Source organism: Falco punctatus (assembly GCF_963210335.1).
Source record: "Falco punctatus genome assembly, chromosome: 3".
Lineage (NCBI taxonomy): Eukaryota > Metazoa > Chordata > Aves > Falconiformes > Falconidae > Falco > Falco punctatus.
This window is the reverse complement of record NC_137582.1, coordinates 114287926-114311892: the sequence shown is the minus strand read 5'-3', so window position 1 is coordinate 114311892 and position 23967 is coordinate 114287926. Positions and strand designations below refer to the sequence as shown.

General features: G+C 55.7%; 2 protein-coding genes across 5 annotated transcripts in view; one reads left to right on the top strand and one right to left on the bottom strand.

Moving 5' to 3' along the window:
* Window positions 1–1145: 1145 nt before the first annotated feature.
* Window positions 1146–10287, bottom strand: MECR (mitochondrial trans-2-enoyl-CoA reductase). Its single transcript, XM_080379654.1, has 11 exons — window positions 10246–10287; window positions 10070–10201; window positions 6502–6599; window positions 6237–6368; window positions 4531–4674; window positions 4344–4446; window positions 3974–4076; window positions 3613–3686; window positions 3091–3151; window positions 2598–2670; window positions 1146–2294 (listed from the first exon to the last, which is right to left on the bottom strand). Exons 2-11 carry the CDS (start codon window positions 10198–10200, stop codon window positions 2134–2136), a joined length of 1080 nt encoding a protein of 359 aa, XP_080235780.1. The 5' UTR covers window position 10201; window positions 10246–10287; the 3' UTR covers window positions 1146–2133.
* A 13024-nt stretch (window positions 10288–23311) lies between these two features.
* Window positions 23312–23967, top strand: part of PTPRU (protein tyrosine phosphatase receptor type U) — a 71026-nt gene continuing 70370 nt past the window's right edge. For 2 of the 4 annotated variants that reach the window (XM_080377913.1, XM_080377912.1), the window contains exon 1: window positions 23312–23648. In XM_080377913.1, coding sequence (XP_080234039.1) covers window positions 23576–23648 — 73 coding nt within the window. In that variant the 5' untranslated portion in view covers window positions 23312–23575. The remainder of the gene's footprint in view (window positions 23649–23967) is intronic. The other 2 variants (XM_080377915.1, XM_080377914.1) reach the window with 1 other exon arrangement.

Below are 23967 nucleotides of genomic sequence, written 5' to 3'. Positions count from 1 at the left end.
GTCACCTGCGAACTGCCTGAGGGTGCCCTCGATCCCCTGGTCCAGACCTCTGATGAGGACATTAAACAGCACCCAGCCCATGGGACACCCCGTGCGCCTGGCCACCAGCAGGATGTGACTCCACTGCCAACCACTCTGCAGCCCATCCAGCCAGCTTCTTACCCAGCAGAGTATGCCTGTCCAAGCCATGAGCAGCCAGGTTCCCAAAATTCCACCCCATCCCTCTACAATGGATGGGTTTTATTCTAGGTACTGCCATGTGGATTCTCTGCTGTCTAACAGGATTGAGCGGTGCTGAACCTCACACCCAAGAGGAGCTCAAGGAGTTGCTCCCCACCTTGTTCTGCCACCGGACTTTACAAGCTTTATAGCACACCTTTGGGATTGTCACTCTTGTGGTGCGTGTGGATGAGACTGGTTGCGGCTCCAGCTTTACTGGTGGAGCTGCTAGGGGAAGGAGGGGTGAAGGCGTGCGTCACACCCACAGCATCTCACCACCTTGCAGCTCAGGACTGGACTGTCCTCTTCTGACCCCAAACCCAGGGGCGAGCAGGGGTAGACAGGTGGCCACCAACGTGATGGATAATAAATAACCTGGAGTTTCTCTGCCACTTGTAAGGGACCTTGGAAGGCTGGGCGGGCGCTCCCCCGCCAGGCAGGCGCCGGCCCCTTGCTCCCGGGCTTTGCTGGCTGCGGAGCAGAGGGACAGGAGCAGCAGCTCACTCCCCCGCTGAATATCGTAATTAAGACCAAAAACTGAAATTCAAGTCAACACCATGGTGCTTTGAAAAGGCTTTTGAAGGGAATTGTGGTTCTTGTTGCCCTGAGGATGAGCCTCATCCTTCCCATTGCAATAACTGGGTGGGGGGAAAAAGTGCATCTTTGTCTGTCTTGGGGCACAGATTTGGGGTAAAAAACACTGGTTTTGATGACTGACGGTTGCTAATGGGGCAAAACCACATCCATCCTCCTGCTACTTTTAGCAGGATGCTAACTGTTTACGTGCAATTGTAATTAAAGCTTTATAGGATAGAAAATCCCCAAGATTTAGGATGGGGAAAAGGCCAGGTAGCAAGGGAGCCCGGTGCATCGCGTGTGCCCATCCTCAGTGCCACACATCCCTTGCCCACCCTCACGCACCCGACTGAGCATAGAAACATTTATTAGCAACATCTTAAAAAAAAATATAAGTATTAAAAAAATAGATACGTATTAGACATGGATTTCCATGAGGTTCTCATCACGATCAGTAGTGACAGCAGGGGCAGCAGCAAAACTGAGTTCAAGTCCAGGTACTGCAAAAAGGCCTCCTTGTACTCGCTAACTTGGCGTTTCTCTTTTTTTGAGCTGTTCGAGCTCATTTTTGAAAGGAGGGGATGCCAAGGGCTGGAAAAGCCCTTTGTGCCCTTGTCCTCCAGCCGGCACAGGCATCCCCTGCCAGCACTGCATGAGCTGCGCAGGGAAAAATAAAATAAAAAATTTTTACAATAAAGAAAATCCATTTAAAAAATTGAGGTTTCTCTGCATTTCAATGTGGGGAGTGCCCCCAACCCCCTGGCACTTTCTGCTGAACTTGGAGGGGGGACATGGAGGCGGCTCAGAGGCTGCAGGGCTGTGCTGGTTGGGAGGAGGGCAGTGACCAGCCCCCTGCTACCCTGCAGAGCCACCCACAAGCAGCCAAAAATCACCTGGAAGGACAGTGCAAACAGCAGAACACCACTGACAGCTGCTAAGGAGGCAGGGGACTGCAATGCAACACCCTCAGCCCCAAAAAGATGAGAGAGGGGGGAGCTGCTGCTCTTTGGATACCCTGAGCTGAGCGAGCCGCTGTCCCCAGGCTCCCTGAGCCTTCTCTTCCACCCAAACCCCCCCCAGCTAAAGCAAGGTTGCAGCCTTCCTCCAGAAGCAATTACACATGCTGCTTTAAAAACTTTAAACAACAACAATAAAAAACAAAAAAAAAAAGAGAAAAAAAAAGAAAAAATAGAGAAAAAAAAAAAGAGAAAAATCAGTGGATCTGGAGGGGTTTTTTTCCGCCTAAGCATCTCTTGTTTGCGGACAAGGAAGCAAGGACAAGCCTGGCTGTGGCGAAGCAGCAGTGGGCTCAGCCCACCGCCGCGGTTGAGCTGCAGGTCAGAAGATGAGGATCTGCTTCGAGGACGTGAAGGGCTTCATGGTGGCCTCCAGCGCTGCCTTGTAGTCCTGGAGCGGGACCTCGGTGCATGCTGGCGCGGTGAGCTGACCCCTCCGGATCAGCTGGCACAAGGCGTCCATCATGTCAGCCAGGCTCTGGTCTGCAGGGGAAGGGGGGAGCTCTTACCATCACGTGTCCCAGAGCCATCGCCTGTCCCCAGGGACCCCTGCCTGATGCTACCCAGGGGATGCTGGGGTGCGATGGGTTCTCAGCTCAGGCATGTGGCATGTGCCCCCAGCACGGTGGCTCACCACTGTCCCTCCCCAAGCCACACCGCCCAGCGCCCCTGTTTCAGCCCTGCTGAGGACTATCAGCACTTGTGACACAAGTAAGAATAAAGAGGACAGCACCGGTGTGGTTGGCACTGGTTCCTGTGCCGCCCCCCAGCACCCAGCCGGCTCACCCTGCGCGTGGTCCTTCTTCCACTGGGTCACCCAGAAGCCGCAGAGCCGCACGTCCCGGAAGATGAAGGCACTCTGCGGAGAGAGGGAACCACACACCTAGGTGAGACCTGTGTGTCCCCTCCCAGCGTGACAGCCGTGGAAGGTGGCAATGAGGCTCCTCGCTCCTTTGTTAGCGCTCTCATTTGTGAGCCAGGGCCCGGTGGGATGTGGAGATGTGACTCCAAGGCATGGAGTCAGGGTGGGTTTGATGCTTGGCACCGGTGGGGATTTAACAGCCACCCGAATCCTCCATAAATAAAGCCAAAAGACCTGCACTGGGATGCAAAGCATCTTGTCCCATAACGGACCCCAGCACTTAAATAAAAAGGTTGGAGCTCTCAGTTTGCAGGCAGGGGAGAGCCGAGCTCCTGTGGTGCTGAGGGGACCGGGACATCCGCAGTGGAGCACAGGGGACCTGTCCTGGGGGAAATCAAGAGCATCTCCATTACTCACCACAGGCACCATCACAGGCTGCTTTGCCATCCCACCATAGGTGACCATGGTCCCTTTGGGCCTGGAAGAGGAAGGGGCTCTTGGGTTGTGCCACCCGCAACGTGCAGCTTTGACCTTGCAGCCTCTCCTTCTGCTGTACCCAACCCCACCATGGCACCGACAGGCCCCTCAGCCTCCACTTTCCAGAGCTCCCCTCTCACTCCCATGCGCCATTAGCTGAGTTTACAGCTAAATACCCCAGTTACACCTGCCCAGGACCTGGTGGACCTTCATAACTGGACCTCAGCTGCCTCACGCCACTGGCAGCATTTGAGACATGCAGTGATGACAGCTTAACCTGAAGTACTGCTATTTTCCAAACCCACTTCTCCACTCATCTCCCCTCTCCAAAAATTCAGTAATGACCTTCAGCTAACAGCAACTCCAGCCACCTCCTGTGCTCCGAGGGCTCTGGAGCAGGACCCTCCAGGGCTGGCTGCTGTCCCTGAGCCCGTGCCCGAGCCACCACCCGGCCAAACTTACTGCAGATGCCGCAGCATCTCTGTAGTGCTTTTGCCTCCAACGCAGTTCAGGGCGAGCCGGGGCTTCGGGATGCTCTGCAAGAGTTTATTAAGAAGGTTCCCAAATTTTAGGGCTCCTTTGGAGGATGGGACTGCAGTTTTTGAGGTGGCAACTGCCTTAACCTCAATGTTTACCCTGGGGGCAGCTAAGAGTCATAGAGTTAAAATCTATGTTCTGGACCTTGTGGCCGCAGCAAAAGCCCCCCACTTCTGGGGTTAAATCCTGATCTAGAGAGAGATTTGCCCATCCCACCATCCCTGCACCTCTCCCCACAGCGCCGACTCGCTGGATGGTCTCTCCAGTGGGATCAGCATTGAGGTACCTTAAATATATCTTTCATCTCTGGCTTTCTCAGCATCTCCTCCGTGATGACATGGTCTGCGCCCAGGGCCATCAGCCTCTCCACTAGCTCTGGGAGACCAGGTCTGAGGGAGGAGAAAAAAAAAAAAAAAAAAAAGATGAGGCAGAAAGCGGAGTGTCATCTCCTCCTCCCTCCTGCTCAGACATAGCCTGGGGACAACAGGGCAGAGGCTGGAGGACACCTTGGAGGAGCAAACAGGAAAATTCTGGGCTGGATGGCCAGGATGACCAGATCCAGCTGCCAAACTTGCCTGACCTCCTGCCAGCCTCTGACCCAGGCTGAGGGAAGCTCCTGCCCTGCAGGAGACCCTCTCCTCTCTCAGGGGACCCACCTGTCCCTCACCACATTGATGGTCCTGATGCCGGAGGCTTTGGCGATCTGGATGACAGCCTGGCCCACGCCGCTGTTGGCGGCATTCTGGATGATAGAGTCACCTGGATATAAATAAATCCTGATTTTTTGTTGCAGAAGCAACTGGCCAACCCAACCCCCTTGTTTTCCACCTGGTGAAGCCATACCTGGCGCCAGGGTCTCGAAGTCAGCCAGCATGCGGTACGCTGTGCAGGGGTTGACGCTCAAGGTGGCGGCGCACAGCACCGGGATGTCGCTGGGCACCTTCAGCAGCATCTCCTCAGGGAACACCCCGTGTGTCCGCCACGTCCCTGGGGTACCAGAGCATTGCAGGCAGAGCGGCAGGAAGGTGAGCAAGGAAAGGAAAACATTACGAGACCGCAACTCAGGCCATAGCTGCAATGCTGGTCGTGGCAGCACTGCCACGCTGTGCACAGTTTAAACCCTGGAGAGCGAGTTATGAAATATATTCCTGTATGGGTATGGCCAAAATATTGTGAGAGGCAGGGAGTGGATTCTCCGCTGCCTGCCAAGATTTATCACCCAGCAAAGTCCAATCATTTCCCAGAGGGATAATGAGGCCAGGGCTCCCTGAGCGCAGGGAGTATGCAGAGATAATGGAAACACCCCCCATCCTATAGATGGGCCCATATATTCAAATCCAGTTTAGTTCAATTCACTCCCTTTATACTTATATCCGCTTTAGCCCCCTAGCATCCATTTACTTTTTTTTTTTATGTTTAAAAATATGACATTTGGATCTTAACTAGATAGCTTTCGTTCTCCCATTAAGCAAAAAAGCCTTTTAAGAAAAAATAAGCAGAGACCAATCTGTTACACTGAACCAGAACCAGCCATTTTTCTGGTCATTGGCATTTTGGAGAAGCACAAGAGACATTGGTTGGAAAATAAATTCCCATGCTTTCCCACCAGAGCACTATTAAAGAGAAAACTGTAATGAGATGTAACCGTGACCTTGCACAGGTTAAATGTTTTATCCCAGGTCTTTAAAGAAGCTCTAAGCTGATGTGACAAAACACAGTTGTTTCCAGAGAAGCACAGATTGCTGCGAGGCTTTAGAATGGCGCAGAAGCCCCATAAAGGGTCTATGCTACAGAAAAGTGGATTATTTCTAAATTCAGGTTTAGGATAAACAACGGCATTGCTATCGCTGCTATTGTGAGTGCTCCAGATTTTTGCACTGGATGTGTCCCGTGCACAGCAGCCCCTTCCCCTGAGCCCCCCATCCTTCCCTGGAGCTCCCCTGCATCTGCAGAGGATGAGCAGCATCAGTCGCTGGGGATCACATACTGAGCTTGCTTTAAAGAAAAAACATATTAAAAATAAAAATGCGTGGTGGAAATAACAAAACATAAGCCATGATATAAACAGGTAAGAAATGAAGATGCCTTTGTGCAGCTCCAGCAGTTATCCCGGTGCTTCTCATCCAAGACAATCCAGCCCATTATATTTATGATCAGGCTAATACAGCACAGAAGGGGCTCCAACTGCTGCCTCCCTTGCCCAGCATTCTCTAATGAAGCTTTTTTTTTTTTTCCCATTTAAGTCACATTCGATTAGATGTAATTGCTGTAAGCAGGAGAGGCACGTGGCTCTACAGACACCCAACAAATATGGTGCTGGGGGGTCCTGGAACAGGATGGAGCTCCCCAAGCATCGGTTTGCACAAGAGCATGGCCATGGGTTTGCTCTCTGTGCAGGCTTGGTAAGCAATCAGGGGGTTCAAGCACCCCAAAAATCCCCTGAGAAGATGCTTTGCAGGTGGGGGGATGCAGAGGAGTAGCTTGCTGGTGTGTAAGGACCCAGCGGTGCCATGGCTCCCAGCACCGAGGATGCCGGGGTATGCACTCACCGAGTCCAGCATCCGCTGGGATGACCCAGTCCCCAGGTTTTAGAGCTGCCACACGACGCCCGACCTCCAGCACTTCCCCAACACCTTCATTCCCCGCCACGGCCGGCAGCGGGGACAGGATGGCGTAGGTCCCTGCCAGGAAGCTGGAGGTAAGCTGCAGACCCCATCATACCCCAGCCCTGCCCATCCCAGGAGCCGTCTCCAGGCCCGCTGGGAGCACCATGCAAGAATTAATACGCAAAAAAAGACATGGCCGGCACGTTACCTTGGATCATATTGATGTCAGCAGGATTGATGGGGGCTGCCAGCATCTTGACGTGGACATCGGAGTCCCCCAGCTTGGCCACCTCAAGGTCCTTTAGTCTAAACAGGGAGACACAAGGGAAAAGTGCATCAACATTGGCCAGGCTGATGTCTTCTGGAGAGAGATGCCTGTATCACCTACACATTAACCAGCACCCTGTACCCCATGTCACCTATACTGCTGTAGCCTGGTCTCATCGAGTGAAGAACCCAAACATTGGACTTCAATGACCCCGCTGAGACTCCTGTGCCCCAGGGAGCAGCAGTGCCCACATCCACCCCTAAACCTCACACCCTCAGCCAGGGTTAGGAACAAACCCTGAAGAGTCCTGGCACAGAAAAAAGCCTCTCTGAGAGGGATGACATCCCCAACCCTTTTGCCACAAGACCATTTTAAACATGATGAAGATGCTCTTACACCAAGGGAAGAGGAGGGCTGGTTAATCCAGCTCATCTCCCTGCCTCAAACGCATCCTCCTGGCGCGCACAGCCCTAGGGAATTGTAGTATAAAACATCTGGGATACCTTGGGTCTTGCAAGGAGCAGGGGGGAAGTTCCTCCGTAAAACCCATCAGCACCATGCCGCAGACCAAGGGGACAGAGCAACTGGGAGCTTGGTGACTGCCTGACCCACCTCCCAGCCAGGGCAAACCCACCCGGCCGTGCCCATTGGCAAGACGAAGGCAATTTTAACCACATTTAAACGAGCTGGGGGCTCCGCAAAGGGGCTCGCAAAGGCTGCCAACGTTGGGAGCAGCTCTTTGCTGCAATTACACGCTGCTAACTACATGTCACCAGGAACAAGACGCTGAATTTCTTTTCATGGCTTGGCCTGTGCTGCCAAAGTGGCTCCCCCCTTCCCTCCTCCTAGCTGCGCAGCTGATTGGGAGAGGACGTTGAGGTTTTAATTAAACAGCAGCGTGCATGCGTCCGGCGGCCGTCAGCACACGGGAACTTGCACTGCTGGCAGCAGCTCCAGCTACGGCCCCACATGCGCTCCAGTGCCGGCTTCAGGAGAGGTCACCACGCTCCAGCTCCTCAGCAGCAGCCAGCCAAATAGAAACCCACAGCCTGAATGCTTGCTGAGCACCCTCGCTGAGCACCCTCGCTATACAGGTGTGCCCCCAAGCACAGAACCCTCTGTCTGCGTCATGGAAGACCGCCCTCTGCCATCACTCCAGCTATCCTAGCCCTGCACACTCATCTCAGGGGCAGGTCTCCGGCATTTGCAAGTATTTTCCTCTCCTAATTAGCAATCTTGACAATGAGATGTGCATCAGGCTCCCAGCAGGGTCCAAAAACCTCCCTTGGAGAGTTTGGCATCAGCAAGATGCAGAATACAGCCCCGCAGCTGCTCAGTACAACCAAGAGTCCTGACTTTGGTGGGTTTTGCCCAGATCCATGCAGTTTTTGGCAAGGTTATGAATTTGGAAGCCAGGTGTGTGTCCAGCATCCAAGGAGCGGCAGCAGCTGCTGGGCAAACCGCCTGCCAGAATCAGCTGGATGAAGTTAGCTCCTTGCAAACCAGCTTCAAGCTGAATGGCAAGGCTTTGGAAGGAAAACACTGACGCTCCATCCTGTTTAAGGCTTAAAAAAATTAAAAAGAAAATAAGAATTAGCATTCCAAGACACGGGGACCCACCCGCAGGCACTGCTGCTGAAGGATGCCCATGCCTCTGGCTCTCTGGCCCCTAGCAATGCCGTCTCCATGCTGTATATATTTTTCTGCCTTGTTAGGCAGCCAATTAAATAATTTTGAGTTTTGCCACCTTCTGCATATCTGACTAATTGAAACACCTTCCTTTTTCTTAAATTAGGTTAAATATTGAGGTTAAAGGTAATATCACACAGCATCTCCACACGGCATTGGCTTGGGCACAAACCCACAGCTCCAATTGCCATCTCGTTAAAAAAAAAAATCAGATTTATATTAGACAGATGGACAGATTTTTGATGGAGGCTGCCAAAAGCCAACCACCCAACAAAATCCCATGTCACCAAGCAAAGTAACGCTCAATAATCTTAACAAATTCAGCAGGTTGTGTAAAAAAAAAACCATACACTATTCCGTTGGATGGGGATTTTACAGCTTGTCCTGCCCCACTTTAGTGTTACGGGAACTTGTCAGAAATCTGCAGAAACGAGAAGTGGTGAAGCCCAAGACCGGCCTTGCACAAGCGATGGGGCAGCAAATCTCGAGAGCAACGAGCACTGTTGCACAATTAAATGGTCATAAGGAAAAGCAACCGTCCATCCCCCCAGACCCCGGGGGCTTGGGCTGCAGGGGCACCCACACAACAGGCTGCACCTCCGGCATCTCCAGGGGTGACCTCAGTTGGTCCGAGCGGGGCAGGGCAGCAAGTCCTCAAGGTTTGTTTCCTCCCTTGATAATCGGGCCTAAACCGCACCAAAATGTGACTTTCCCCTTATAAGGCTTTTTGGCCGTTTTAGAAGGAAAATCCGCAGCACCAGGTGCCAGTCGCTGGCCCCGACAGCTGCGACACTGGCTTGGTCCCCGAGCTGGGACCCCAGAGAAACCCCCTCAGTGTGATGCAGCCAAGGGTGAAGTCAGGGTGCAGCGATGCTGGTGGCTCCAACTTCTTCATCATACCCCAAATTAATCAGGAATGGGCTTTTGGGGAAAACACATGGTTTTAAGGCAAACTGAAGCAGCAGCAGGTGGGTGGGGGAAGTGGAGGCAAGCCCCCCCACCCCCCACAGCACCTGCCTGTGAGACACTGCGGGATGCGGGGAATGGGGGCACCCCCAGGGACCCCCTGTGTGCCTGGGAGCCTCCCAGCCCCCTTGGCACTGCCTGGGGGTCCTGCACCCTGTGGGGGGCAACCCCTGACACCCACCACCAATGCACTCTGAAAGCAGCCTGCCAGCACCCCGGGCCCCACACGCCTCCCCTGCACCTCCACCCCACCCTGCACCCCTCTGCTAGCCCCCAACCCACGCTTATGCTCCTGCTGCACCCGCACGCCAGCCTTGCTCCAACCTGCACCCCCTGTGCTCTTTGCAATGCACCCCAGCTTCACGCCCCTGCACTCCCTACTGCAATGTACTCCCAATACAGCCCCCCCTGCAAAGCATCCCCAGTAGAGCCCCCCCTGCACCCCCCTGCAAAGCATCCCCAGTAGAGCCCCCCCTGCAACGCATCCCCAGTAGAGCCCCCCTGCAAAGCATCCCCAGTAGAGCCCCCCCTGCAAAGCATCCCCAGTAGAGCCCCCCCTGCACCCCCCTGCAACGCATCCCCAGTAGAGCCCCCCCTGCAACGCATCCCCAGCAGAGCCCCCCTGCAACGCATGCCCAGCAGAGCCCCCCCTGCAACGCATGCCCAGCAGAGCCCCCCCTGCAACGCATGCCCAGCAGAGCCCCCCCTGCAACGCATGCCCAGTAGAGCCCCCCCTGCACGCCCTACTGCAATGCACCCTTAGTAAAGGCCCCCCTGCACCCCGTCGCAATGCACCTCCTATACAGCCCCCCCGCAGTGCACCCCCTGCCCCGCCCCCCCGCGCCCCCCTTACTGCACGACGGCCGGGGGCTCCCCGTGCCGCTCATAGAGCAGCCCCCGCGGGGGGGCCCGCGCCGCGCCCGAGAGCGCCCGCACGGGGGGGGGCCGCGCCCCGCGCACCACCCGCGCTGCCGCCCGCTGCATCCGGCTCGGTTCGGTCCGGCTCGGCTCGGTCCGGTCCGGCCCGGCTCGGCTCGGCTCGGTCCGACTCGGCCCCGCCCGGCGCGGCCAGCAGTGGCGTCACGAGCGCAGCCCCGCCCTCCGGTGCGGCCCCGCCCCCCGCCTTAAGGCGGCCCGGGCACCGCTGCGATGAGCCGGCGGGGTCTTTGCGGGGCGGCCCGGGGGGGGGGCGCGGGGGGCTCCGGCACCGCCGGGGCCGGGGTCCTGCTTCGGGGCTGCTTTATCCCAAACCACTCCCGAAAACATCAGCCGTGCTGGAGGCTGCGCCAGCGCCCTGTGCCGAGCCGTGGCAGCCCAGGGGCCTCGGTGATGGGCACAGGAGCATCCCTTGAGCCCTGGCAGGGGGGTCCTCGGTGGGCGGGGGGGGGGGACACACGACAACGCTCCTTTCCTCTGATTTATGGACCACCAGCTTCCAGCCTGTAAGGGATGTACACGCTCGCTGGAAAGATGCACCACAAATGTGCATCAGATGATTATTTAAAACAACAGTTGCCTGACACAAGTGGGAAGGTAAAAATTCCTAATAGTAATTTAATTCAATGTTTTGTATAATTATCTTGAAGGAAAGGTCTCGTTTATTCTTCCAGTTAAAACTGATTAGGTCAGAGGGAAAAAAGGGAAGTGAAGATGCCTGCCTTACTGATGGGCCTGCCACCGCAGAACAAACAGTGATTTTAAGAACAATTTCTTATTTCCTGGAGAGATTGGATTTCCCCGCCTGGGCGGCAGCAGCAACATAAACCCCAGTTTGCTCATTGCACTCCACTTCTCAGCGCAATTAGCAGATCCCTTCATTACCGCCAGCCCTCCCCGTGTCAGCCCTGGAGCTTTGCTGGTGGTCCGTGAGATGCTGCATGGGTGCGAGCCCACGGCGGGGTGGCCTGGCTGGGTACCCATGGCCATCGGCATCACCCCTAAATCCAGCCCTTCCCTTCCTGCTCCCCCAGTCCCATGCTGAAGCCCCTGGTATTTTATTCCCATAAAATTCCTTTGCAATCAATTGATATCCAAGCGAGAAGTACCTGATGCTCAGATCTCCCGCCACCCGGTCCATGCCCTCCCCAGTGTGTCCCCATCCTGGTGACATGGCCCAGCGGGCATCCGAAATTATCCTGGGTGCTGCAGGAGAGGGTCCCTTCGGACTCAAATGACTCATCCCTAAGGCTGCAGTGATTTGAAATAGAAGATTGTAACCAACATGCTTGGTATTTCACATTATTTTTTTGAGAAAAAAGGAAAACAACATTTTTTTGGGGGTGTGAATTCATGTGGCTGGAAGGTTTGACATGAAGGGAAACTCCAGTTTTGGAAAAGAATCCTTTTTAAAGGTGCTGATGAGGATTTTTCTGCCTCTTTTCTCTTCTGGGGTCAGGTTTACAACTGCTGCAGGGGGGCGAGGGGGGCTCTGCCAGCAGACGGGGGAGCAGGGAGACAAAGAGCTCTTCTCGCTGCCTTCGTCCACTCTGAGGAACCTTGGCGTTGCTTGTGACCGGAGTGGGTGTAAAAGTCCTCAGACATTCCTGGGATTGGCAAGTTAATCACCGCTGACAAATGCCCCCACAGCCGCCCCGCGCCCACCGAGCCAACCGGCACCGCTCGTGACACGGGCTGCTGTCCCCGGGCGGGGGGGGGGAGCGGCTGAGGGGCTGGAGGGAGGGGCGGGGGGGGGGAGAGGGGCGTGCTCACCCTCCGGGAGCCGAATCCACCACGGGAGGAGGTGGGCCAGATCCTGACATGTGGCATCGCGTCTCCCCCTTTCCCCGGGCCGACGCCGGGATGGCAATTAATTCAATATAGACATTTCTGTTGTGTTAAATTCAACACGGCATTAAAAAAGAGATAGACAGGAGTGCTGGGGCTGGCAAAGTCAGGGTCGACGACCACCCCTTGGGGTGCTGGAGCTGGTTTCCAGCCCCCTGCCTGGATGTTGCCAGGATAAAACCCCACACCAGAGCCAGGGACCTGGCCCCCTGCGGTCAGGGTGATCGAAGCCGTCAGATGCAGAGAGGAATTTGATGAGCCCTTGCATTTCAAAGCACATTTTCTTGCTCTAATCAGCAGCACCCCCTTTTACTCAGCCTGAATCACCGTGGGAGGCAGGATTTGCTCCCCACTCTTGCCGCTGCAGGGATGCTCCATCCATGCAGTGAGTTCAAAAGGGCTCAGGGCAGCCCGGTGCCACTGGTGATGGCACCGCGAGGAGCCCTCAAGCACCAGCAGGGCCATGGAGGACAAAACCGGCTTTTCCCACATCGTCTCTGCTGGATCCTGAGCACAACCATGTCCTGGCAGCACCTTTACCACTGGGCAGGAACGATCCTGAGGGGAGTGAGCGGGGTGTGCAGCCATCTGCGGCATGGCTGGCTGCTTTAAATCAGTGTTTTAATCTAATCACAGCAATAAAATGATAGGATTTTAATAGCCTCAAATCCACAGCTTTCTGAGGACACTGAGTGCTTAAATTTTTTTTGTGGTGGGGCAGCTGCGAGAGTGGCTTCGGGCGCAGCAGAGGATGCTCGTGATGTGGGTGAGCCTGTGTGCTGGGAGACGTGGGTGCCCACGCTCTGCACCATGTGGCAAAGGGTTAATAACTAATTACACGAGCAAAATGAGATGCCTTTCCATATCCTTAGAAACGTGTGCATTTGCAAATCAGGGTTGGCAAACAATTTGTGATTATTTTGTTAATGTTTCTCCTGTAACAAACACAATTTCCTGGTGATTAATGACTACTTTGTATCCTGGAATTACATTTTCTTTTTTGAGGAGAAGTGCATGCAAATCCGCTGTCCAGCTGAGGGTGCAGGGGTGGGTGGGGAGAGGAGGAGGAGGAGGAGGAGGAGGAGGAGGAGGTGGAGACAGCACCGTGTGGGTGCTCCGGCCAGGGAAAGGAGCAATGCTTTCTCAGTTTTAAAACCTTACTGTCCATGAGCTGTGATTTATCACAGCCATTCATTAATTTGAGATATTCATACCTGTCCATGGCTGGAAATCAAAAAATGCTGCCAGTAAGGTTTGTTCCTGCAGACATGGGGAGCCCCCAGTCTGGAGCTTGGGGGGATGCGGGGGTGATGGGAACCCTGAGAGCTGGGTGACACCAGGCTGACGTTTGCTGTGATTTTATCCCTAAAACCTCCAGACCTGTTGAGGACAAAGAATTTATCCCTTGGTTTACAAGGACGAGCTGAGCCCGGCCGGTTCAGCCTGACCCCGGGAGCTTCGTGAATGCTGCACCGCCTCCCGCTGTCCTACTGCTTAATCAAGTTAATGTGGAATTATTAATTAACTGCTTGTAAGACTGACACACTTTTTAATTAAGGAGTATAATAATCTATTTCCTTTTCCCTTTTTGGTGGAGAAATTGAAGGTGTATCTGCTTCACTTAGGGATAATTAAGAAAGATGGGGCTGGAGAGATTGCCTTCAAGGGTTTTTTCTCTGGGGGGGTTGCTCGGTGTTGCCTCTTGGTGGCCTTTGCACCACGGGCAGATGTGGTCCAGTCTCTGCTGGATCTCCTGGAGACCGAACGGCCCTGCAGGTGTTTTAGGTTGGGATGCTGGGCTGGGATCCCAGGGCTGGAATGCACCAATAGGACAATCTTGTAAAACAATCTGCAAAATAATTCCCTTTTTCTGGCAGAGAAAGGGATGCTTGGAAACAGCCCACAGGGGAAAGTGGTCGATGGGCTGCACCATCCCACTGACCACAGAGCTCCCCCCTCCAGCGACACCTCCCACCTCCTTTCACCTGATCACTGCAGCCACCATCCCTCCTCCCCTTGTGTCCCTTGGAGGCTCCTGGGGCCGGACCCGTCCCCACCGCCTGGTTTTGATAAGGGACAGCTCGTCCCCACCGCCTGGTTTTGATAAGGGACAGCTCGGCTGTGATTTTCCCCTTGCTAGCCCCATTCACCCCAAACCCAGCAGTGCTGGCAGAGCCCCATCGCGCTGACATGGATTGCCTTCTTATTAGATGTGTCTGAATCGTAGAATGACAAATACATTGTGCTTAAAGACTCACTTTACATAATCCTTGGCTTATCCCCGAATCCCACATGTAACACCTCTGATGGTGCTGGACAATCCCATAAACTCTGTTGAATCCTTCACCTAAAAACACGCGCCTAATGCTCCTGGCTCAGCGTGGCAGCAAGGGCAGATGTGGCTGCGTACCCACAGAGGTTTATTTTTTTTAAGCACGCTGATGGCTTCTTCCTCCTCTGATTTTTTTATCACCCTTTAAATTGTTTCATTGTTAGATAATTACAAAAAAAATAATAGAAAGAAATGCCATGTGTGGTGGCTAACGGAGAATTGAGGAGTTCTGGTCCTCTGCCAGTGAGATGAACAAGGAGGCTTCATCTCGAGCTGTAAATAAGGAAGGAGAGGGAGATGCTGAGAGGATCTAGCTGTGCTGCTGCCCACTAGCTCTGCCCGTGGGCAGCATGGCCCCAGGACATCATCCTTGCTTGGTCCTTGTTATTACTTTTCCCATCACTGCTTTTTCCAGTGCCGCTCGTGTTTGGGTTGTGCAGCAGAATTGGTCCATCCCTGGACTTTCAGTGGTGTTTGATGCAAAAATCATCCTGTTTAGGCATCTTTCCAGCCTGGGGCAGTGCAGGAGCTGGTCCCCAGGATCAGTGTTTGGGGGTTGATGCAGAATGAGGGTGTAATGCCGGCAAGGCATCATCCAGCTGGGCAGAGGAGGATCACGGCCATGGGGGCGAGATGCTTCTTTTGGGACATGTGTTGCCACAACGGCACCCAAAGGCATCACCCTTGGGTGACTTGGCAGGGAAGATGTCTCAAAATACTTTGAAAAGATGCCCAGATGAAGAAAGGCAGCAAATCAGCATATTTTATCCTTTTAAGCTGTATTTTAGCTCATCTTTTTTTCCTCCCCCGTACTCCAGGTCCCACTACATTCCCATTCTGCTGCCGTTGGCTGCAGACCCAAAATATTTGCAACACTGCAGGGAACCCTGAGCATGAACTGTCTGATTTGGGAAAAGAACTGGTTGATCTCTGAGGTGTGCTGGTTTGCAAGCTGGTCACTTTTGTTCACTCCTGCTCGGCTCCAATGCCCTATGAGCTCTTTCTGGTGGAAACTGCCAAGCGCATCCTTCCTCCAACGGGGTTTGGAAAACCACCAAACCAGAGCTGCTGACGCTGAGAGGAGGACAAACAAGAGAGAGGAGATCTGACCCTTCTCCTGTACATAAAATTGAATAAAATAAAACAAGCAGTAAAATAAATTAAAAATAATAATAAAGAAATATTGGATACACTATTATTCCCTCCTTCCCTTTCAGTTGAATTTTAAATGACAGCTGGTTGCACTTCTGTCTCTGTGCTCAGACTCCAGCCTGTCAGCACTGAGAGATGATTATGAGAAATCTGAGCAATATTCAAACCCCAGGTCTGAAAATAAATGGCTTTTGCGATTTTGAAAGAGATCAGAGACCCAAAATGTTCTGGCTGATTTACATCCCCCCCTCTCTCAAAGAATAAACCTCCAAGGCAATACCGGAGGAGACAGTACAGAGTTTTGGTGTAAGGCTGCTTGGGTTTGATGCCTTTATTCTTTTTTTATATGAAAGTCATTTTATGTGGATAACTGGCTAGCTGAAAAGGGTCACATAGACATAGTCCAGCTGGCTGGACAAAAATGCACATCACTCTCAGCTTATCTGAAGTAAAGCAAAAATACACTATCCTTGGCTGTTCTTGTTACCCAATAACAGGAAGATCACGGTGGGAAAAGAATGTTGCAGGTGGGAACAGATAACTACAGAAGAGAAACTAGGGGCAGGCTTGGTATTTAGGCAACTAACCAATAATAAGCTTAACTTTTGTAATATGTATGAGCTAATTATAACAAGGCATAAAAGGTGACTGTAAGAGACAATAAACGAAGTCTGCTGATCACTCATATTGAGTGACTGTGTCTTCCCTCCGTCACGACAATTTTATTGCAAGGTGTATGGCTGGGCAAATCCAAGCAGCTGGGATGGTGGCTGCTCTGGGTTAACACTGAGGGGACGGAGGGACAGACAGTGCATGGTATTCTGGAATATTTTTGGGTTAAAAGCAGTTTGTAAAAAACCCAGGATCAAACAAGACTCTCCCAGACAGCTCTGGAAGAGGGGCAGGGACAGACTCCGACCTTCTTGTCCCTGATAATGGGATTTTTAACTGTTTTGCATGACAACATCAGCAGATGCTGGGTTTAGGACCATAGGGAAGCTCAGCGCTATTCCCCTGCTTCACCCCCACCATTAGAGAGGCCTTTCTGGGAGTTAAAAAAAGAGACAAAAATGACCCAAAGTGAGATGAATAAGCTCTGAAAAGGTGGTGTGAAGGAGGCACTTGGGCTACGCCTGCCTGGGTGGCAGCGAAGCAGCTGGGACCCCAGGGCCCAATGGTGCAGCCCCAGGAGCATCACAGCGTGCCTGGAGGTGACATGGACAGTGCTGGTCCCTGACCTATCCCCGCAGTGGTCACACCCCGTAAGGACAGAAACGGAAGGTTTTAGTGGGGTGGCCGAGAGGGAACGAGCGTAGCCCTAGTAACAGTGTTGGGATTTTACATTTTGAAGCGGAGCTGCTGCCTCAGACCATTCTTCACCAGCCCAGGTGGGAGGACCTGTTTTTTTTTGCATCACTCTAAAAAATCCCTTTAAAATCCTACTGGGAGAATTTATGGGCATGGGGAGGTTAGTCTGAGCTGGCTGGGGCAGTGCCCTGTGGGGCCATCCCAGGGGCTACCAACTGCCTCACTGACTCCAGAGCATCTTCCACAGGGGCTGGGATGCTGCCACGGGCCATGCCAGTGGTTTCGCCTGAAGATTTGGGGAGATTGCATGCAGCTCATGGGAGATGGAGGGATAGCTTGAGAAAGCTCTTCTGAGATGGAGAGTAATGTTTCCTCTTGCAATCAGTGCTGAGGGTGAAAAAACAGTGGGTTTCTGGATGCATGTGGTCCTCAGACTCAGCCACGTGTTGGGTGTCTGTGAGGCTGTGCCAACAAGCACTCAGTAAAACGCTGTCGGAGCGGTGCCCGGGTGAGGATTTAGCTCTGGGTGTTGGGCACTGACCCTTGGGCTTCCCAATTCTCCACAGAGGAACTCCTGTGCCCTTCAAGCACAAACCAAGAGGCGGCTTGGTAAGGGGCTGGGTCTTAAATAACATCTTCTAACACCTTGTAACACCTTCTAACATTTTCCTGGCTATTTCCTCTGGGAACTCTTGTTCATTCGTTGCATGGAACAGGAACAGGGAGGTTTATTTGGACAAAGACACAGAAGTTATTTCATCCTTTCAGGCTATGATAACTCATCTAATAGCCCTATTACATCCGGCCACGGCACCGTGTCGGGCGTCTGACCGCTTGGGGCTGGACAGACGAGGAAGAGAGAGGTGGGATGAGATAATCTATTTTGTCTGTTAAGAAAGAAAAAGGATTTTTGGCATTAGCAAAAGGCAGGTGATTTGAGAAAATGGCAGAGACTTATTAGAGATAAAGAACTGGATGGGGATGTAATAGGTAGAGGTATAGAAAGAGAAAGAGGGGGACGTGGGGTGAAGAGGGAGAGAGAGTGGTATGAAAGGAAAAGGAGAAAAAAAATCAGAAGGTAAAAATTTGTGAGGTAAAATTGCCCAAATTTCAGTGCAGGCTTCTGGGGGTCAGGTCATGTTCCTGAAGCTCTGCAAGAGCCTTTTGCTGCAGGGAAGGCAGCGCTGGGAGCAATGCCTGGGAGGTGATGACTGGCCCCATGCCCTGTGCATTTAATGGGGAAAAGCGGGGAATTATTATGCTAGGAGCAAAGTGTGATATTCTGAAGAAAAAGTAAAAATTAAAGGGTCTTGGTGTGGAAAGCCCTGGTCAGCGTGGAGATGCTCGTCCACTGGTTTGGGTGAGGCTGGTGGGTGCTGCAGCTCCATCCCGCGGGTGCGGGGCTAAGGGCTTGGGGCAGCCCCTCTCCTCATGGAGCACAACCCCCCCCCCCCCCCCCCCCCCCCAAAGTACTGCTGATTCCTAAAAGATTCAAAGTCCCAAACCCCAGCTTTCTACCCCCAGCCCGGGAGAACCCAGGAGAGGGTTCCATGACGTTCCCAGGAGGGTTCCTCCTGGGTTCTCCCCTTAAGAGGGTGCCATGATAGCTGGGTTTGAGGCTGCTGTCACCAAACACCCCGGAGCTAAAAACATTTATCCTCGATGGGAGGGACGGTTTCAGCTGAGACCATTTTCGATCACAGCAAGGCCTGTATTTTTCCTGCAAATGACTACGCTTGAGGAGTGATTACTTCATTTTAACTTGATTGCTTCTGCAAGGCGCTTGGGGGCTGATGGTAGCGGTGAGATGGGGAAGGGCTGGGGCACTGCGAGCTCATCCTGCGGGGTGCTGAGTGCTCCCTGCCCTCTCACCCTTCAGCTCTTGTTCAGGATGGAAGGAGATGCTTGGGAAGAAATCAGGGATGGGATATGCACCCTGGGAATGGGATGGAGCTTGGTCCTGATGGGTTGTCACCAGCTGCATCCCTGTCGCTGCATGGGGCAGTGCTGTCCACCTGCCTTTCCTTCCTCCCTACTTCTCTTTGTCCCTCCTTTCTTCCCTCTGTGCAGGTTTAGTGCTGTGCTGTGCAGGATGGGTGCTGTGCTGTGCCGTGCCACCCCAAAGCCATCCCTGTGCCCCTGCCTGGCACTGCTGTGAGGCAGGTCCTCCCCCCCAGCCCTGGCAGGCAGTGACAGGCCCTTTGCCAAATTTTGCTCCTGTTTGGACCTGTTACACAAACGGGATTTGCGGTGGATGTGCTGGAGGGGGAACTGCCCTCACCCAGAGGCCTGGGGGCAGTGTCTGCTTGTGCTCAGACTTGCTGGCGATATGAATATATACCTTCCATGCATGCATGTATCCCCTCGATGAATCTCCTCCGTGCATGCACGCATCCTCTCCATGCACCCCTTCCATGCACGCATCTCTTCCATGCATGCACACATCCCCTCGATGCATGCAAACATCTCGTCCATACGTCCCTTCCATGCATGCACACAGCCCCTTCATGTGTCCTCTCCATGCTTGCATGCACATCTGCCATGCACCACTCCATGCATACATATATCCCCTCTGTACATCTCTTCTATGCACCCTCTCCATGAATGCACGCAGCCTCCAGGCATGCATCCCTTCCTTGCATGCATCCCCTCCATGCACGCATCCCCTCCATGCATGCATCCCCTCCATGCACGCATCCCCTCCATGCACGCATCCATGCATGTGTACATCACCTCCATGCACCGCCCCCCACATACATCCCCTCCCTGCATCCTCTTCATGCAGCCAGTAGCACCGCCATCCTGCAGGGCTCCCCCAAGCCCCTTCCCCTGGGGAAGGACCCCTGGGAGCTGCCGCCCACCTGCCCTGCCCTGGGCCAGCGCCAGCCCTTTGTGGGGAACAAGGCGCCTTTGTGGAGCCCCCAGTCTCCCTCCAGCTCCTCTCATGCAAAATTCGGGCCGCATCCCCATGGTGAGTGGCAGGTCCAGGGTGCATTAACGATCCTTGTTAAGCAGCATGGATGTGTTACCAAATTAACTCACCCGAGGAGGTTGCAGGTGGGATTTTTCCCCCTCGTGGTTTGGGCTGTGGGGTGATGGAGCAGGGTGGTGACCTGCTGGGTAACATGTTGTGGCATGCTGGCTGCAAAAAAACACCTTTTTATGTGGGTTTGCAAAGCAATTGGTTTGGAAACACAATTTGGGGCTTTGTGTGGAAAAACAGGCTGTGGGAAGCACGGTGCATCGCTCTAACAGGTTTGTGTGGCTTAAAAGCTCCATGTTTCCAGGTTGGTTCCCACAAAATCCTGGCAATGTCTTGCTACAGCTTAGCCTCAGCAGCATTTTCCTCCTGAACCAAGGGGTTTCAGTTCAGCTGCTGGGAAAAAACCAACCCCATATTCCTCCCCAGTCTGGGCAGAGACTGTGCCCAGCTCATCCTTTGGGTGCTGTGTGACCTGGGTCCTCTTCCAAGCAAGATTTTGGGGGTTTCTCTCTTCCCCATGGACTGGGGGGGACCCTGCAGAGCCAGCACCATGCCAGCCCTTTCCTGCCTGCACATTTAAGCAGCTTAATTCCTTCACCGGGCATTATTGCAACAGGCTTTTAGTGTCACTGGGAGGGGATTTGCTGGCATTGCTCCGTGCTTGGCGTGGACAACGCACCGGCGGTGCCCACTGGGGCTGGGGTCCCAGCTGTGCCCGGCGTGGGGCTGAGCATGGGGAGAGGTGGCCATCGTCCTCCGCCTTCACTTCAGAACGTGCTGTCCCGGCTGGGGGACACATAGGGTGCTGACCAGGCACGGTGTGACGTGTCTGGTTTGTCCTGCATCCCTGGGGATGGATGCATCCCTGTGAGTAAGTGACACTGTGGTGCCAGCCTGGCCGGGGAGCTGCTGGAGGGGATTGGGGGGGAACTGGGAATGGAGGGCACCGTGGTGCAGGGAGGGGTGATGCTGGGGATGCTGCCAGGGGGTGTTGGGGGCTGGCAGCACTGGGGTGACCTGCTGCACCCCTGCCCGGGGCAGTGGCTGTGGTCTGGGAGGAGGGGGCAGGGAGGGGTCTGCGCAGTGTCCTCAGGGCAGCACAGCATCCCCAGGGCAGTGCAGTGTCCCCTGGTCAGTGCAGTGACCCCAGGGTACTGCAGTGTCCCCTGGTCGGCGCAGCGTCCCCTGGTCAGCACAGTGTCCCCAGGTCAGCACAGTTTCCTCTGGTCAGTGCGGTGTCCCCAGGGCTGTGCAGTGTCCCCAGGGCAGCACAGCGTCCCCAGGGCAGTGCGGTGTCCCCTGGTCAGTGCAGTGTCCCCAGGGCAGCGCAGTGTCCCCAGGGCTGTGCAGTGTCCCCAGGGCTGCGCAGTGACCACAGGGTAGTGCAGTTTCCCCTGGTCAGTGCAGCATCTCCTGGTCAGCACAGTGTCCCCAGGGCAGCGCAGTGTCCCCTGGTCAGTGCACTGTCCCCAGGGCTGCCACCAGAGCCACCTGTTGCCAGCAGTTTCCTTTGCTCCAGCTGCCCCCCCGCTGGGCTCTGGGTAGGGGATATGCCACACACGGAGCCATGGGGACAGGACCCTGCGCCCAGGCTGGCCCAGACACAGACACCACCCAGCACCCCCATAGCCTTCCTCTCCTCCGCCTCCTCCTCCGCTCTGCAGGGATGAAGGCCCTGCGAAGCGGGCTGCTCTTTGTAGCTCTGCTGTAGCTGGCGCAGAGTGAAGCGATGCTCCCGTCCCGGCAGCGCCCGCCGTGATTTACTCCACAACTGGCTCTGCAGCTCCCAGCAAAAATTCATCTTCGAAATGAAGTTGCAACGATGCAGCCGGGGCCGGGATTAAAAGCAACGACGGCCTTTCCTCCCTGGGGGAACTGCTGCTGGGGTGCGCGGTCCTTCACTGTGCCCCAGGAACCGGCTCTGGGCTGGTTTGCCCTCCTCGGTTTTCCCGGGATTCGTTTCTCCAGGGCTGGATTTGATGCCAAATAAATAAACCAGCCTGACACGGGGACACGGGGACATGGGGACTTGGCATGGCAGCGGCCCTGGGGATGAGCCAAACTTGGACGAAGCTTTTTGGTCCTGGCAGCGTTTTCCCACTTCCAGGGCTGGGAGCTTCCCGGTGCTGAGTGACACCCGGGTCCCCTGTGTCCCCCCGCACCCTGCTGGGTGCTGGCCCTGGGTGCTGCCTGGTCTTGCAGGATGAGGGCTGCATCGTGGTAGGGTGCTGCTGACACCGGGGCTTCTCCCTGCTTGACCTGGGATAAAAAATCCCAATATTTCCAGCATCGTTCCCTCCACCTTCCAAGTTTTCCTCTGCCCCAGCAGTTTCCCAGGCTGGAACTGTGGCCGGGTGCCCCGAGCAGGGGTCACGCCGGAAAGCCGATGCAAAGCTCCCCCCTTCCTTGCCCCAAACCTTTGGAAAAACATTTTCCTCCAGAAACAGGGCCGGAGAGGATGTTGGTGAACAAGGCGCCTTTCATCCCTGCTGGCAGCGCTGGCGGACACTGGGGGCTGCCAGCGCCTTGTCCCTCCCCCCGCGCCCGGTGGGGACATTTTCCTCTTTTTGCACCTTTTTGGCATAATTTGGATTTTCCCCTTTCTGTTGGCTCTGAGTTATACCCCGCACCTCCTTCCCCGCCGGGGATGGTGGCTTTGCTGTGTGCCACTGGGGTCCCATGGGCCACCACCAGCCCTGCACAGCTCAGTCTGGGCTTCCATGTCACCATCCTGTAGGACAACGTGGTGTGTCCCTGTCCCTTGAGGACACCTAGCTTGGGGTGGAGGACTGGGGGGAGGTTCGGGGTCTGAGGACCCCCCAGGGTGGGCAGGAGGCTCTGTCCCCACAGTCCCCAGTGCCCAGCCCACGGGGACCAGGCTCTGCCCCATGCAGCCTCGGGGGGCTGGAGGCACCCGAGGGGCTGGGGGCAGTCACCCCCCTTTTCTCAGCTCTGCGAGGTGCAGAAGCCCCACACGGTCCTGCTGCACCCGCCCCACCTGCTGCATCCCTCCCTCCCCGATAACCCTGCCTGCCTCCCCCCAGCACCCGTTCTGCAGCTGGTGACCCCCCCAAGATTCACTCCAGCTTAGTGGGGACCCACCGGCCTTGACCCCTGGGGACCCTCCCTGCAGCCAGGCACCCACCCTGTTTGCAGGGACCCTCCAGAGCCTTGCACCCCCTTGCAGCCAGGGACCCCCCACATCCCCCCTGCAACCTGGGACCCCCCCTGCAGCCGTGCACCCCACTGCAACCGGGACTCTCCTGCAGCCCGGAACCCCCGTGCAACCGGGGACTCCCCTGCAACCGGGGACCCCTGCAGCCGTGCCCTCCCCGCAGCCATGCCCTCTCCTGCACCGGGGGGTCACCCCTAGCACCACCACCCCCAGTTCACCCACAGCCTCCGCCGCAACCCTCAAGCAACCAGCGCTCGCGGGCTCCCTCCCCCGCTTCCCCCGGTACCGGGAAGCCCCTCCCGTTACCGTGCCCCCCCCCCCCTCCACCCCCACAGTCACCGGGACTCCCCCCCTCCGCCTCCGCGGGGGCGGGGCTCGCCGAGCGTGTGCGCGCGGCGGCCGGCAGGGGGCGCCCCCGGCCCGCCCGCGGTGGCGGCGGTGGCGGCGGTGGCGGCGGGGCCCGCGCGGCGGTGACGTCAGGGCGGAGCGAGCCGCCGCCGCGCGGCCGCCGGTATTTGAGGCGCGGGGCGGGCGCGCGTGCCCCGCTGCGCCGCCGCGCCGGATCCGCGGGGGCCCCCCCGTCCCCGCCCCCCCCTCCCCCCCCCTTCCCCGGCCCGGCCGCAACATGCGAAGTGCCCGGGCGCTGCTGCTCGCCCTCGCCCTGCGGGTCTGCGCGCTGGACACCGAGACGCCCGCCGGTAGGAACGGGGAGTGGGGGGGAGCTGTGCTTCGGGTGCTTGCGGGCTCGGGGTGCGTGGTTGCAGCCCTCCCGCCGGCGGGGCAATGCCGGGAGTCCCGGTGCGAGGTGGCTTCCTCCGGGCGAGCGAGCGGCTGTCGCGTTCGGGACACCGGCGGTGGAGCGCGGGGTGGGGAGGGGCACCCCCCGTGTCTGCACGGCTGGAGCTGAGCCCCCCTCCCCCGGCTCCCGGTACCGTGGGGCGCTCCGTGTGCCCCCTCCCTGCAGCCCCGGGAAGGGGAACTTCGCCGCGGCGCAGCGGGGGGGCGCGGGCCGGGGCC